The sequence below is a fragment of the Hyperoodon ampullatus genome (assembly GCF_949752795.1).
Source record: "Hyperoodon ampullatus genome assembly, chromosome: 2".
NCBI lineage: Eukaryota > Metazoa > Chordata > Mammalia > Artiodactyla > Ziphiidae > Hyperoodon > Hyperoodon ampullatus.
Window position 1 is genome coordinate 113334296 of NC_136915.1, and position 15428 is coordinate 113349723.

At 37.1% G+C, this 15428-nt stretch overlaps 1 protein-coding gene across 1 annotated transcript in view; it reads right to left on the minus strand.

Annotated features, from left to right (window-relative positions):
• The window catches only part of NUP210L (nucleoporin 210 like), a gene marked incomplete at its 3' end in the record, with an annotated part of 73725 nt that overhangs the window by 25128 nt on the left and 33169 nt on the right, over window positions 1-15428 (minus strand). The window contains exons 13-21 of the mRNA XM_079728384.1: window positions 14658-14879; window positions 13403-13576; window positions 7331-7523; window positions 4223-4326; window positions 3910-4014; window positions 3507-3608; window positions 2382-2510; window positions 1732-1859; window positions 181-313 (exon numbers count right to left, since the gene is read on the minus strand). Of these exons, the coding sequence (XP_079584510.1) occupies window positions 181-313; window positions 1732-1859; window positions 2382-2510; window positions 3507-3608; window positions 3910-4014; window positions 4223-4326; window positions 7331-7523; window positions 13403-13576; window positions 14658-14879 (1290 nt within the window). The remainder of the gene's footprint in view (window positions 1-180; window positions 314-1731; window positions 1860-2381; window positions 2511-3506; window positions 3609-3909; window positions 4015-4222; window positions 4327-7330; window positions 7524-13402; window positions 13577-14657; window positions 14880-15428) is intronic.

A 15428-nucleotide genomic window follows, 5' to 3' on the forward strand; every position in this document is an offset into this window, starting at 1 on the left:
TTCTACTTTTTTCTTTTTTTGGACATGCCTCACAGCTTGCGGGATCTTAGTTCCTGGACCAGGGATGGAACTTGCGCCCTCAGCAGTGAAAGCGCAGAGTCCCAACCACTGGAAATTTATAAAATTTATAAATTTATAAAGAAGACAAAGTATGAATTTTGGATGAGATAATTTCCTTACTTCAATTTGCCGAGGAGCCGACATGAATTTTCTCCCCATCTTGTCCCTGGCAATAGCTACAAGTGTGGTTTGCCCAATAGTGATAGCTCGAAGGATATAATTTTCAGAGTATTCGTCCTGTTTCTCCATTAGTCTGCAAAGACCCACAAATTTCTAGGTGAGAAAGATCTGGTTTTAAGAGTGGACAGTTATGCATCTTTCTAAGATGCTTAACATTTTCTGCTTTCTTTTTTCTTTTTTTTTTTTTTTTTTTTGGCCATGTGGTGCAGCTTGTGGGATCTTAGTTCCCCGACCAGGGATTGAACCCGGGCCCACGGCACTGAAAGCAAAGAATCCTAATCACTGGACCACCAGGGAATTCCCAATCTTCTGCTCATTTTAACTCAGCTTAGAAGGAACTACCAGAAAATAACTTCCAGAGTCAAGACAAAGTTCATAGCAATGGCAGAAGGCTCCTGAAGGGCAAAAATTTGTTCTAGGTCTCCAAAGGAATAAGAGCAATATAAACATAGACTGGCAAAACTGCAAATACTAAATTGCCTCAGAATTCCTGTATTTTCCCTTTCGCAGAGGGCAATACCAGTGCCTCTACTTCTAGATTTTTTGAAGGTCCTCAAGTCTGAAGCACCCCCAAAGGATATCATCCAAGGAGAAGTTTCATAAAATGGAAATATTAATGAGACACATGATTTTAGGCCCAAAATAAGACATCTGAGGATCTGGAAGGGGTATTTTGTAGAGAGCTGAATATGGGAAGACAGTATGGGCTGAAAGGTACTGTTACAAAAAAAGGAAAGAAGAAAATCTGAAATAACCTAAGGGAAAGCTAACCAGGCTACCAGGAGGGATATTCTTGTGGTATTAAGCATAGGGAGAAAGAAGTATATTTTTTAAAGATTTATTTATCATTTATTTTATTTATTTTTGGCTGCGTCAGGTCTTAGTTGCAGCAAACGGGATCTTCACGCTGGCTTCTCTCCAGTTGTGGCACACAGGCTCCAGAGCGCGTGGGCTCTGTAGTTTGCAGCACGCAGGCTCTCTAGCTGAGGCACACAAGCTCAGTAGTTGTGGCGCACGGGCTTAGTTGCCCCACAGCATGAGGCATCTTAGTTCCCTGACCAGGGATTTAATCCACGTCCCCTGCATTGTAAGGCGGATTGGTTTTTTAAAATAAAATTATTTATTTATTTATTTTTGGCTGTGTTGGGTCTTCACTGCTGCGCGCGGGCTTTCTCTAGTTGCAGCGAGAGGGGGCAACTCTTCATTGCGGTGTGTGAGCTTCTCACTGAGGTGGCTTCTCTTGTTGTGGAGCACGGGCTCTAGGTGCGCAGGCTTCAGTAGTTGTGGCACACGGGCTCAGTAGTTGTGGCGCACGGGCTTAGTTGCTCTGCGGCATGTGGGATATTCCCCGACCAGGGATAGAACCCGTGTCCCCTGCATTGGCAGGCAGATTCTTAACCACTGCACCACCAGGGAAGTCCCTAAGGCGGATTCTTTACCACTGGACCACCAGGGAAGTCCCCAAGAAAGGAGTATTTAAATGGTACTCACGTCAGGGTGACAATGGCAGAAGCCAACTGCAGTTTGAGCTCCATGTTCCTGAAGTATTTATTTTGGAACGGGCGTTTGGAAGAGCCAAGAACCCTCACAGTTACTAACACAGTTTTACCTATTTCAACCTAGTGGTTAAAAAACAAAAATTAAAAAAAAAAATTTTTAAGGTAATTTTAGTAGAGATGTCTCATTCACCTAGGGCCGTTTAACTCTTAGAGGTGGCAAGCTCTTTTTTTCATGCTAAATGTTCCTGGTCAGCCTTTGATCTAGTAAGCCTAATCTATGTGTATTCTTTTAAGTTGTTCTTTATTTTTTTAAACTGTTTTTTAATTGTTTTATTTTGACCATGGCCTGTGGCACGTGGGATCTTAGTTCCCTGACCAGGAATCGAACCCACACCCACTGCATTGGAAGCATGGAGTCTTAAACACTGGACCACCAGGGAAGTCCCTAAGTTGTGCTTTAACACTATTTATCTTCATCATGTTTAGTGTTGGAATCGTGTTCTTTAAGGGCAGGTATTTCCATTAACATCATCAAAGGGCCTGCTATACACACATGGTAGCTGAGCACAGACTATATTAGGTGATGCTAGTGAGTGAGAATGATGCCTGCTTCATTTAAGAGAGAAAGCAAACATCTCTCACCTTATCAATCACATCAAGCTCCAGCTCTTGCATGTCTGACACCCTGAGGTGAGCGATTGCTGGACCCAAGAAAGCCAAACACAGGTCATAGACCTCCAAGCTGAGAAATCCTGGATGTACTGGAACTAACTAGAAGGAAGAAGATGGTAGCTGGGTAAAGAAGCAAACATGCTCCAAGCATAATCATAGCATTTATTTCCACCCAAAGTGGAAAATACAATATCTTACTTTCTTTGTGATAGGAACTCTGAGAGGTCACATTATATGTTTCAGGCATAGCACAATATGTACCCTTAAAGTGATGTTTCAGTTTGTGGCAAAATATGTACCCTTAACAAATACTAACTGATAAAGAGCAGAGTTTAAATTGATTGATTTCAAGCAGAATCCAACATACATATCCAGCTTCTTAATTATGAACAGGGAAAGGATTCAGGAAGAAAATCATGTACATTTATATGCAATCACAAGGAGGGAGAGAAAGCACTGGGTGGACTGATACTTTGTTTTTCCTTCTTGTACTACAGCTCCTGCACAGCAGCATGGTTTTTCACATCCTTTGCCCATAGGGCCTCAATCTCCTCTTTTAAAAAGCAACATTATGACTACAGTAAGTTACATTCCTTTGAGCTCTTTGAAGGAAATAAATACATATGTTAATATAATATATTTTTTTATTATTACAAATCAACTTAAAGCAAATCTCTTGGCATATTGACTAAGGAGTCAGCTTACTATTTTAAGTTGCCATGTCCTGGCTGAAAATACCATATACTCAGGTTATAAAGTCAATAGTATATCTAACTATCCACACAGTTCTGTGCTTCTAAATTTATAAAAATGAACCTTCTTTTAATGGAAATCTTATAATTAGATGTCTCCTACACTGTTTCCATTCAATCAGAGCCAAAAATTGACACATATTGTAGCTAGTTACAGAAAAAAACAAACCAAAAAAAACCCCTCTTTTTTTGTTGAAGAATCTATGTAGGTTAAAAAAGGAAAAAGACACAAATGTTATTTTTTGTAACAAGTTTGAGACACCCAATAAAAATTTTCCAATCATTCTCCTAAGAATGAGCTTTGACCTGAGACCATCAGTCTGGGAATATCTCTAGAACTCACCTGGACAGAGCTTTCTGCTTCCAGGTAAGTGATGGTGGCAATGTCTTGCTCACTACTGTTGACTAAAAAATAACCAGATCCTTCCACAAGGCTAAATATTTCCTATGGAAAAACCAGACAAACAATATTCCATTCCCTTTGGTTTATAAAAAATTCAAAGAAAATAACTTCTACTTACCTAAGAAAGAGTATGAAATTAAAAGATTACAGTCAGTGGACCAAAGACAACATATGACTATTAAAGTATTACTGCTAAGGATAATTATTATATATGCATTATATATGTGTATCACTGATTTTCAACACATAAGTGAGCTTTTTTATTGTTATACTATTAATTTTAATAACCTAGTACTCTCCCCTCCAATATGATTCCATTTAGCTAGACCCATAGAGCTTCTACCTTCACATCAGGGTGGTTATAGATGGTAGCATTCTCAGGTGATACTGTTACATCATCTACCAGGAGCAGCTCTACAGCTGCAGATCTGGGCAAGTTGGAAAGTTCCTAGAAATGTAATAAGAACCACAAAGGTAAATACAAACTTTTAATTCCTCAGCTCAGTGAGCGAAGATTCCAGTACTCTTTCAAGTGCCAAAGATAACAGATTCATAGAGGTGCATAGTTCTCAGATTTATGTCAGTTATATAAATGACTTCTAAGGAGGCTTAAATTTCAGTTAATTAATATTTTTTATATAACAGTCTCCACTTACTTTCCTTCTTGGAATAGAAGGACTTTCCTTCTCTGAATAGCCCACAAAATTGACTCCAATGAGTACAGTCCCTTTTATCTGATGTACTTTAAGGATCCTTTGACCTGGAGACATGCAAAAAAGTACCCTGTGAGAAACAATAACATGTAGAATACAAAGGTGTCTCTAGAAAACCAAAAATCTGCCCTAATTTTTTCCAAATGGTGTTTTATTTCAGGGAGAAAAACAAAAACAAAAACAAAAAACAGTGAAGAGGGAAATACACAAGAAACAGGAAACTGGGGTTCTATGTTGACTCTGCAATTATATTCCTATGTGACCTTGGGCAATCACTTTATTTCTCAGTTCCTTTATTAAATGAGGGGTTGAGACAGACAAAATCTAAAATTCTTTCCAGCTCTAATGGTTTGTGAGTCCAAAAATAAGCTGACAATAGGGTATGGGGAAATTTTTGTTTGATTTTAAAATAAAAGTGAGAAATAAAGAGATTGTCCTTTGGGACTTTTCATGCTTCTAAACTGTTTTGTGTATGTAAATGTCATGTCAGTCCCTTACTCAAAAATTTTAAATGAAAAAAAATTTTTTTTAATTGCTAACTAGTCCTTATTAGAGCAATTCAAACTACTTAAACTAGTATTTGAAGCCATCCATAATCTGACCCTGCTTTACTCATTCATTCTTTTTTCTTTCTTTTTAATTTAACTAACATGAATCTGCCACTTTACTTAGGACAACTCTTATTTTATCCTCAGCACATGATGATCATGTATAAATCTGCAAAGCATTTTCTCATGATGTTACGTTCTTTCATTCAACAAAGATTTATTAAGGGCCTAACTACATGCTAGGCACTATGACAAGTAATTAGGATACAGAGATGAAGAAGAAAACAACACAGTTCTTGCCTTCAAAGAAACTCACAGCTTAGGAGGGTGGCTGAGAGGTAAATCGACCACTGCAATACAGTGTGATAAGTACTATTATAGAAGTATGTACAGAGCACATAATACAGAATATATAAGAGCACAAAGAAGGAATATTCTCCTTAGATTGGGAATATAGAAGAACAGAAAACTCCTAGATTACTAGAGAAAGATTTTAGCCTAGTGAAGATGCAAGTAAAGAGAAAATAAAACATATGCAAAGGAAAGAGGTATGACAAGCCTTTTCATGGTTAAGGATCTAAAATTGTTGAGTATGAGAAAAATGTAGAATACATGTGGGTGGTAATAAGAACTGAAGCCAAAGAAGTAGGCAGGGGTTGGTATGTTAAGCTGCAACATATGAACTTTATCCAGAAAGACACAATGACAATACGTGTCACTGTGGGCTTAGTTGCCCTGCAGCATTTGGGAACTTAGTTCCCTGACCGGGGATTGAACCCACGTTCCCTGCATTGTAAGGCAGATTCTTTACCACTGGACCACCAGCAAAGTCCCCAGATTTGTATTTTAGAAAGATCATTCTGGGGACTTCCTTGGTGGTCCAGTGGGTAATACTCTGTGCTCCCAATGCAGGGGGCCTGGGTTCGATCCCTGGTCAGGGAAGAGATCCTACATGCATGCCTCAACTAAGAGTTTGCATGCCACAACTAAGAGTCCACATGTTGCAACTAAAGATCCCGCATGCCACAACTAAGACCCGGTGCAGCCAAAATAAATAAATAAATATTTTTTTTAAAAAAAGAAAAGAAAGATCATTCTGGACAGTAGTATGGAGGGTGGATTAGAGAGTAGGAGAGACACACTGAGATCAGTTAGGAGGCTACTATGGTGATGTAGGATAGAGGTTATGAGGACATTAGTGATGAAGTTAGAGAGGAAGAGAGAAAACCTTTAGAAAATAAAATGGATGGTATTTGGTGATTGATTGTTACAGATATAAGGAGCATCTCTTTCTTCCCTACCACTTTTTACATTAACTGTATCATATTATTGGTATTCTGGTGTTATAGTATCATATACATATTAATATTATGTTATCATATTCTCTAGTTAAGCCCTTAAACTTGTCCTGAGTATAAACTCCCTGTGGGTAAGGGAAAGCTTAAAACTTATTTCTTTAGTGTTTCTTATTCAATTGAATAGTTATCTAAATGGGAAAAGAATTTGAAAAAGAACAGACACATGTATATGTATAACTAAATCACTTTGCTGTACACCTGAAACTAACACATTATTAATCAATTATACTCCAATATAAAATAAAAAGTTAAAAGAAAAGAATGGTTACCAAATACTCATACCAGAAACCTAAAAGTTACCCTTTGTGCCACTTTCTTCTTTACTTTTGGGATTGATCTGTGGTAGATTGTTATATTAATGGCTTGTGGTGAATCATGCCTGGTGGTATCCATGCTCTTGAGTAGTCCTGGCCTACCTTGACTCTGGTTTTGGCCAGGTGAATTGCTTTGGAGAATAGGACCTCAGCAAATGTGATACAAGAAAAGGCTTGATGGGCTACTGCCCCTGAGGGCTTGTTGCCCTCTTAGAACCTCATCTTGTGCCTCTTGCCCCCTCTCTAAGTCAGTCTCACTTGACTTATTTAGTTCATTCTTTCTATTTCCTCTTTCTGCCATCTCTTCAGGTCTCAGAGTACATGCGACTTTCTTAGGGCAGTCTTCTCTGATCTAAACTAGGTTAGGTTCTCCTGTTATAAGCTCTTAATGAATCCCATATTTGCCCTTCAAAACACCTAACACAATGTAATGTTTAAAGTCCAGTTTCCCCAACTGGACTGTAAGTCTATGAGGGCAAAAGCTGTGAGTGCCTCATTTACCATTTTATCTCCAAGCACCTAGCAGAGGGCCTTACATGTAGTAGCCACTCAATAAACACTGCCTAACAAATGAATAATCTTTCCAAAGTTTTAGGCAAATAATAGGTAACCAATACATTTAAAATTAATTTAATTTTGTGTTCTTGTGAGAAACATTTGACCCTAGACCCTAGCTTTGCAAACAAGGGAATCTACCTTTATGTTTTCTAAAAAATACAAAGATTGAAGGTGAAAGGTGAGACAGGATAAGTAGACTGTCACCCACAAGGAAATATTTAGTGCAGAACCATTTAGTAGATATATGAAAAGATTCATAAATATTTACAATACCATGTAGCCGGGTCTGCCCGCTGCCATCATCCTTTGCTACCATCTCCACTGAATTGTAATTTTCAAAATGAGCTAGTGTTTCATTTGAGGATTTCCATTCTAGCATCAGTGAACTGAAATTATCAAACTTTCTCCTGTGTTGATCAAACACTACCAGTTCCAGGACTGTGTCTCTCAGGCTTGATACAGGAATCTGTATTAAAATTAAAAGTAAGAAAAGAAAAGAAACAATAGTTTAAGAGGTGGTAAGATATTCCTGAAGCTAGGGATCATGTTTTCTCCCAATATTTTTTCTTTGACAGTTTTAAAAGGTACAGATATGTTAAAAGAATGGTATAGTGAATACCTATATATACTTCATCTCAATCTGCCATTTGCTTTCTCTATCTCCCCCTCTACTTTCATACTCTCTGTGTGCATATTTGTATGTGTGTGTGTCTTTTTTTTTTCCAAATGATTTAGGTATCATGGCACTTTACCCCTAAATATTTAAGCATGCATTTCCTAAGAATGAGTAGCAAAAACTACATTATCACGCATAAGAATATTAACATTAATTCAGTGTTACATACTGTATAGTCAATATTTCAATTTCCCCACATGTCCCCCCAAACGTCTTTTATACCTGTTTTAAATTTTTGATCTAAATTTGATGTTGACAGACTTCCCTGGTGGCACAGTGGTTAAAAATCCACCTGCCAATGCAGGGGACATGGGTTCATGCCCTGGTCCAGGAAGATCCCACCTGCCGTGGAGCAAGTAGCCCATGAGCCACAACTACTGAGCCTGCGCTCTAGAGCCCATGTCCATGACTACTGAGCCTGTGTGCCACAACTACTGAAGCCTGCATGCCTAGAGCCCGAGCTCCGCAACAAGAGAAGCCACCACAATGAAAAGCCTACGCAGTACAATGAAGAGTAGTAGCCCCTACTCACTGCAAGTAGAGAAAGCCCACGTGCAGCAACGAAAACCCAATGCAGCCATAAATAAATAAATAAATAAATAAATAAATAAATAAATAAATAAATAAAAGAAATTGGCTGGTCTTTGTCCCCAGTTCTTGAGAAGTAACCCTAAACCCTTGGAATTTCCTGAGTGATAGGAGTGTACCTGTTATTCATGATGGACCCCTTGGATCACACTTGAGTTTATACTTATAAGATGACTCAGGATGGGGGCTGGTCATGCTAGAAAAACCAGTCATGTGATTATAGTGATGGGACTTTGAGCCAGGTGATACCAACCTGACCTCTAGGGAGGGGAGGGGGGTTAGAAGTCGAGTTTAAACATGTGGTCAATGATTTAATCAATCATGTTTATGTAATAAAACCCCTATAAAAGTTCTGGACACCAAAACTCTGAGGACCTAAATGAAACCTAAATGAAATAGGAAAATTCAAAATATACAAGCAAGCAAAACTGACTCAATAAGAAATAAAAAATCTGACTAGATCTATAACAAGTAAAGAGATTGAATAAGTAATTTTAAAAAACAACACAACATCCCACAACAAAAATCCTAGGCCCAGATGGCTTCACTGGTGAATTGTACCAAATGTTTAAAGAGTAATGAATACCAATTCTTCACAAACTCTTCAAACAAGTAGAAGAGAAGTGAATACTTCCCAACTCATTCTGTGAGGCCAGTATTACTCTGATACCAAACCAAAGATACCACAAGAAAATAAAACTACAGATTAAAATCTCTTCTGAATATAGATGCAAAAATCCTCTACCAAATACTAGCAAGCTGAATCCAGAAGTATATAAAAAGGTTTATACATGATAAACAAGTGGAATTTATCCCAGGAATGCAAGGTTGGTTCAACACATGAAAATCAATCAATGTAACACACCATATTAATAGAATAAAAGGGAAAAAAACACACAATCATCTCAACAGATACAGAAAGAACATTGAACAAAATGTGAAACTCTTTGGTGATAAAAACATTCCACAGACTAAACTTCCTCAACCTATATAGGGCATCTATGAAGAATCCACATCCAATATCATACTTAATAGTTATAGATTGGAAGCTTTGCCCCTAAGATCAGGTATAAGACAAGATGTCTGTCCTTGCCACTTCTAATGAACATTGTGCTGGGGGTTCTAGCTAGGGCAACTAGTCAAGAAGACAAAAAAGAAGGCATCCAGATTGGAAAGGGAGAAGTCTGACTGTCTCTATTTTCAGATGACATAATCTTGTGTATAGAAAACCCTAAGGAACCCACCAAAAAACTATTAGATCTAATAAATGAGTTCAGCAGTGTTGTAAGATACAAGATTAACATGCAAAAATCAGCTGTATTTCTATACAAGAGCAACAATCTGAAAATGAAATAAATAATTATCTTTATGATAGCATCAAAAAGAATAAAATATTTAGGAATAAATCTAACAAAAGGAGTGTAAGTGTATACTCTAAACCAGGTGTTCCCAACCCCCAGGCCACAGACCAGTACTGGTCCACAGCCTGTTAGGAACCAGGCCACACAGCAGGAGGTGAGAGGTGGGCGAGGGAGCAAAACTTCATCTGCCGCTCCCCGCTGCTCCCATCGCTCCCCATCGCTCACGTTACCGCCTGAACCATCGCTCGCATTACTGCCTGAAACATCCCCCCACACCCCCTCTCAACCCCATCTGTGGAAAAATTGCCTTCCACAAAACCAGTCCCTGGTGCCAAAAAGCTTGGGGACCACTGATCTAAACTACAAAAATTGTTGAATGAAATTAAAGAAACCCTAAATAAATGGAAAGATAGCTCACATTCATGAATCAGAAGACAATATTGTTAAGATGGTAATGCTCTCCAAATGAATCTACAGATTTAATGAAATTCCTGTCAAAACCCCTGCTAGGGGCTTCCCTGGTGGCGCAGTGGTTGAGAGTCCACCTGCCGATGCAGGGGACACGGGTTCGTTCCCTGGTCCCAGAAGATCCCACATGCGGCGGAGCGGCTAGGCCTGTGAGCCATGGCCGCTGAGCCTGCGCGTCCGGAGCCTGTGCTCCGCAACGGGAGAGTCCACAACAGTGAGAGGCCCACATACCGCAAAACAAACAAACAAAAAACAAACAAACAAACAAAAAACCCTGCTAGTTTCTTTGCAGAAATTGACAAAGGAATCCTAAAATTCATATGCAAATGCAAGGGACTCAGAATAGCCAAAACTATATTGAAAAAGAAGAATAGAGTTGGAGGACACATACTTCCCAATTTCAAAATTACCACAAAGCTACAGTAATCAAGATAGTATGGTACTGGCATAAGGACAGACGTATGGATTAATTGGAGAGATTTGTGAGCCCAGGAATAAATCCTCACATTTATGGTTAATAGATTTTCAACAAGACTGCCAAGATGATTCAAAGGAGAAAGAATAACCTTTTTAATAAATGGTGCTGGATCAACTGGATATCCACATGCAAAAGAATGAAGATGGACTCCAACTTCACACCATATACAAAAATAAACTCAAAATGGATTAGAGGCCTAAATGTAAGGACTAAAACTACAAAACTCTTAGAAGTCAAAAGCATAAATACTCATGCCCTTGGATTAGACAATGGTTTCTTAGATATGACATCAAAAATACAAACAAAAACAACAACAGAAGTGATGAATTGGACATCGTTAAATAAAACCTTTTGTGCTTCAAAATACACCATCAAGAAAGTGAAAGTTTACAAAAAGAAAGTGAAAGTACTCGCTTCAGCAGCACATATACTAAAATTGGAATGATACAGAGAAGATTAGCATAACCCTTGCACAAGGATGACACCCAAATTCGTGAAGCATTCCATATTTTTAATAGACTGGTGGTTGCCAAGGGGGAGGGGTAGGAAATGGATGGATTGACAGTTTGGGATTAGCAGATGCAAACTGGTATATATAGAATGGGTAAACAAGAAAGCCCTACTGTATAGTACAGGGAACGATATTCAATATCCTGTGATAAACGTTAACGGAAAAGAATATGAAAAAGAATGCATATGTATGTCCCATAAAAAATTTTTTTAAAAAGAATGCATATATATGTATAACTGAGTCACTTTGCTGTACAGCAATAATTAACACAGCATTGTAAATCAAATATACTTCAATTAAAAAATGCAAAACAATCAAAAAAGAAAGTGAAAGACAACCCATAAGATGGAAGAAAAGTTTTGCAAATCACGTATCTCAAAAAGACTTGTATTTAGGATACATGAAGAACTTGTATAACTCAATATAAAAGATGAACAACCCATAAGATTGGAATAGACATTCTCCAAAGAAGATATACAACTGGCCAATAAGCACATGGAAAGGTGCACAATGTCATAAGTTATTGAGAAATGTAAATCAAAACCACTATAACATACCACTTCTCACACACTAGGAAGGACATAATCAAAATGACAAACATTAACAAGTATTGACAAATGTGGAGAAATTGGAATTCTCATACCTTGGTAACGGAAATGTAAAATGAGCTAGCCATTTTGGAAAACAGCTGGAAGTTCTTCAAAAGGCTAAACATAAGAGTTACCATATGACCCAGCACTTCCACTCCTAAATATATACTCAAGAGAGCTGAAAATATATTCACACAAAAATTTGTGCATGAATGTTAATTGTAGCATTATTCATAAGAGCCAAAAAATGGGAACCACCCATATATCTATCAACTGACAAATGGATGAACAAAATGTAGTATATCTATATAACAGAACCCAGCCTTAAAAAAATAATGCAGTAGTGATTCATTCTACAACCTGGATGAATCTTAAAAACATGCTAAATGTAAGAAGCTACATGTAAACACCATATATTGTATGATTCCATTTATATGAAGTGTCCAAAATAGGCAAATCTATAGAGGAAGAAAGTATATTAGTGGTTTTCAGGGACTTAGAGGAGGGGGAAGTGGGGAGTGACTGCTAATGGGTGTGGTGTTTCTTTTTGGGGAAATGAAGATGTTCTGAAGGTAGATAGTGGTGATGGTTGCACAACTCTGATTTGCACACTTTTTAAAATTGAAGTAGAGCTTAGTTAACAATATTACTTGTACACTTTTAAACAGGTGAATTTTATGGTATGTGAATTATACTCAAATACAAAAAAAAGAAATAAATGCTAAAGTATGGAGGATCATGTTTGTAACTTACTCTTAAATGGTTCCAGGAAAAAAGTTGTACTTTCCCTGGAAATTTTCTATAAATTTAAATTATTTCAAATGAAAAAAAAGATATTGAATGACAATGCCATTATAGAGATAACTTCTATTCTGCTCCATCTAAGTGCTTTTTTAAAAAGTGAATAATTTATAAAGTTCAAATAATAGTATTTAATGTTGAATTTGGTTCTGAAAAAAAATGAGTTCCTAACCTGCAACATCTCATAAGTTCTTTTATAATAAAAAGGCAGTATAGCAAGAAAGTTAATAACGTGTGCATTGGAGTCAGATGGAAAATGCTACTTTCTAGCTTTATGACTTTGGGAAAATTACTCAACTTCTAGGATCCTCAGTTTCTTCATCTGTAAAATGGGAATAATTAAAGGATTGTTCTATTCTGCAAAGGCTAAGAAATGACTTCTATTTTCCCATGCTTGGAATCATAGTTAACCTCATCTAGTGTATAGTCTGATGTTCTAGTTTCTAGGTTAGATAACTCATTTATTCCTCATTCCCTGTTGCCTACCTTCTAGCTATGCTATTGCTTATCGTTATTCTTCATATGGGTTTGGAGTAGAGGTAAATCCTATAAGTTACTAATAATGCTAATAAAAGATTTAGTAGGGAAGGATACTAGCAAACCAATTTGGAAGTTATTTAGAGAGTTCTCAATTGCCTATTGTCATAGTTACAAGCTGACTATGTACCTAAGTACAACAAGCAAATTCACTAAGCGTCACTAAGTATAGCCAACACTAACCTAATTGAATCACCACTTCTAAGACACTATCAGAGATTAGATAACAAATAAAAGAGTTTCCTTAACTTCAATAAGACAAAAGCTACATTTCAGACCATTTATCTTAAGGCAGGTTAGAGAAAATGTAAATTAGTTGGAAACACTGTACTCACCAGTTGTTTGTTATGCTGTGGCAGAGGACATGGCTGGGCACCAGCTGGCACCTTATATACTGGAGTTACTGATATGCTGGCAGGGTGGGCACATATGAAGCGTACCTGCACAACTTCTACAGCTGGACTAGGGTTCAGGACACCTGGATGATTTCCAATTTGGAATGTCAGAATCTTTAAGAAAACACAAGGGCAAGAGATAATTGTGGGTAGACACTTGATGTCAGTTGTGCCAATCTAAACGTGTTAGAATTATTCAAATTCCAGTATAGAGTCCCTTTGGACATTATAATCAGGCAAATCCCTTAAAGACACTATAGTTCTTAATTATCTGTGCTAAGAGAAACAAGGGTATCATAGAAACAAAGGGAACATTAAAAAAATCTAACTGACCAATTACTTCAGTCTTTTCTTCCACCAAATCTTTTGTTACCAGTTGGCAAAAAGTGGAAAAACTAATTTGTGTTTCAACTCATTTCTGGTGGAAATACTAATGAATAACAATGTGAAAACAAAAAGAAGCTAGAGAGCTTCAAAAGGGGGTAATTAGGATTGAAATCACTAATAGCTAGCCATATATACAATACAGTACACTAGAGATATTAAAATGAAGCTCAATTGATTATAGCACAGTTCTTATTAAGTTAAAATCATACATGGATTCCCTGGGGGCTGGTTAGCTGGACTATGCCTCATAGTCATACTTTAAATTCTCAATCCTGGTCAAACTGAAAACCTTTGTTACTGGTTTTGGTAGAAGCAGGGTGCAGCTATGGATAAAGCCATCACTACCTCTAAAAATAATCAAAACTAATCAAACTGATAAAGGGCAATATACTAATTACTCTTATCAACACAGATCTAAGTTATTCTTCAAAATTGATAACCATAGATGACACTTTAAATTTCCCTTCCTCACATTCTTTGGAGGTGGAAAACTATATATCCTCTAGTCTAGGCAACAGGAAATGAATTATAGTGTTAAAATGATTGAAATAAGCCCCCTGCTACAAAAAAATCTTGAACCAGTTGGTTGGTGAACTGTTAGAATTCTCAGATGAGCAAACCAAAACCCTTGGTGTACATTTAAAGGATAGTAAGCTTTAAAAAGAAAAGATCTTTTAATCAATAATTAGAATTTTCCCATCTAGTACATGAACTAAATCCATTAGAATCTGAAAAGGAATGGCTAGAAGTACAAAAGATTTGGAGTATTATTGCTAAAAGAAATGTTAGAAAAAGATCATTTTCCTACTTGTTCCCCTAAATCCAGGCACAGGACCCGATAGATATACTGATTCTGTTTTCTCTTAGCTGGCAGCCGGACTTGCGTTATTCTAATTTTCTCTGTCTTCTCCATGCTCAGCTCCAAAAAGAATCGTGAGGGCTCCAAGATCCATGGACGAGGGCCCCCTTCAAATATCATTTCCTTTGCAGAGTGCCATGTCACCAGTGCCACTTCCACAGGGTTTAGAGCCTGATGACATTTAAAGAAATTAACCCCTGATTAGTTAGAGAATTCAACAGTTTTCTAAAGTGAAAAACTGGTTATATAACTATAATGTAAATGACATTAGACTTAATTCCCAAATTAGGAAACATATATGTTATGCCTCTTACTTGGAATGCTTCTCAACCTCTGTACTAATTTAGATCCCACCTATCATTCAGCCTAACTCATGTGTCAAGAGAATCCATTAATTTATGTCTAATCATTCCAGACCACAACCACTTCTGCATCCTCTAAGCTCTTATAGTAATTATCTCTACCATTAATTTGTATACTTGTTTATCCCCTAATTCTATTTAAATATGTCAAATCTTCATATATATACATCCAATAATTCTTGTTATACTGTCTAGTTATATAAACTTCTTAAGAGAAAAGAGTATCTTATACCCCAAATTTTTGAAAGAATCTCTCTTCCTCGTGGGATTTAGTACAATGCTGTGGACATAAAAAGTATTGATAAATAAGTGCATAAACATTTTTTCTTTTTTCTCTTTTTTAAAAAATTGAAGTATA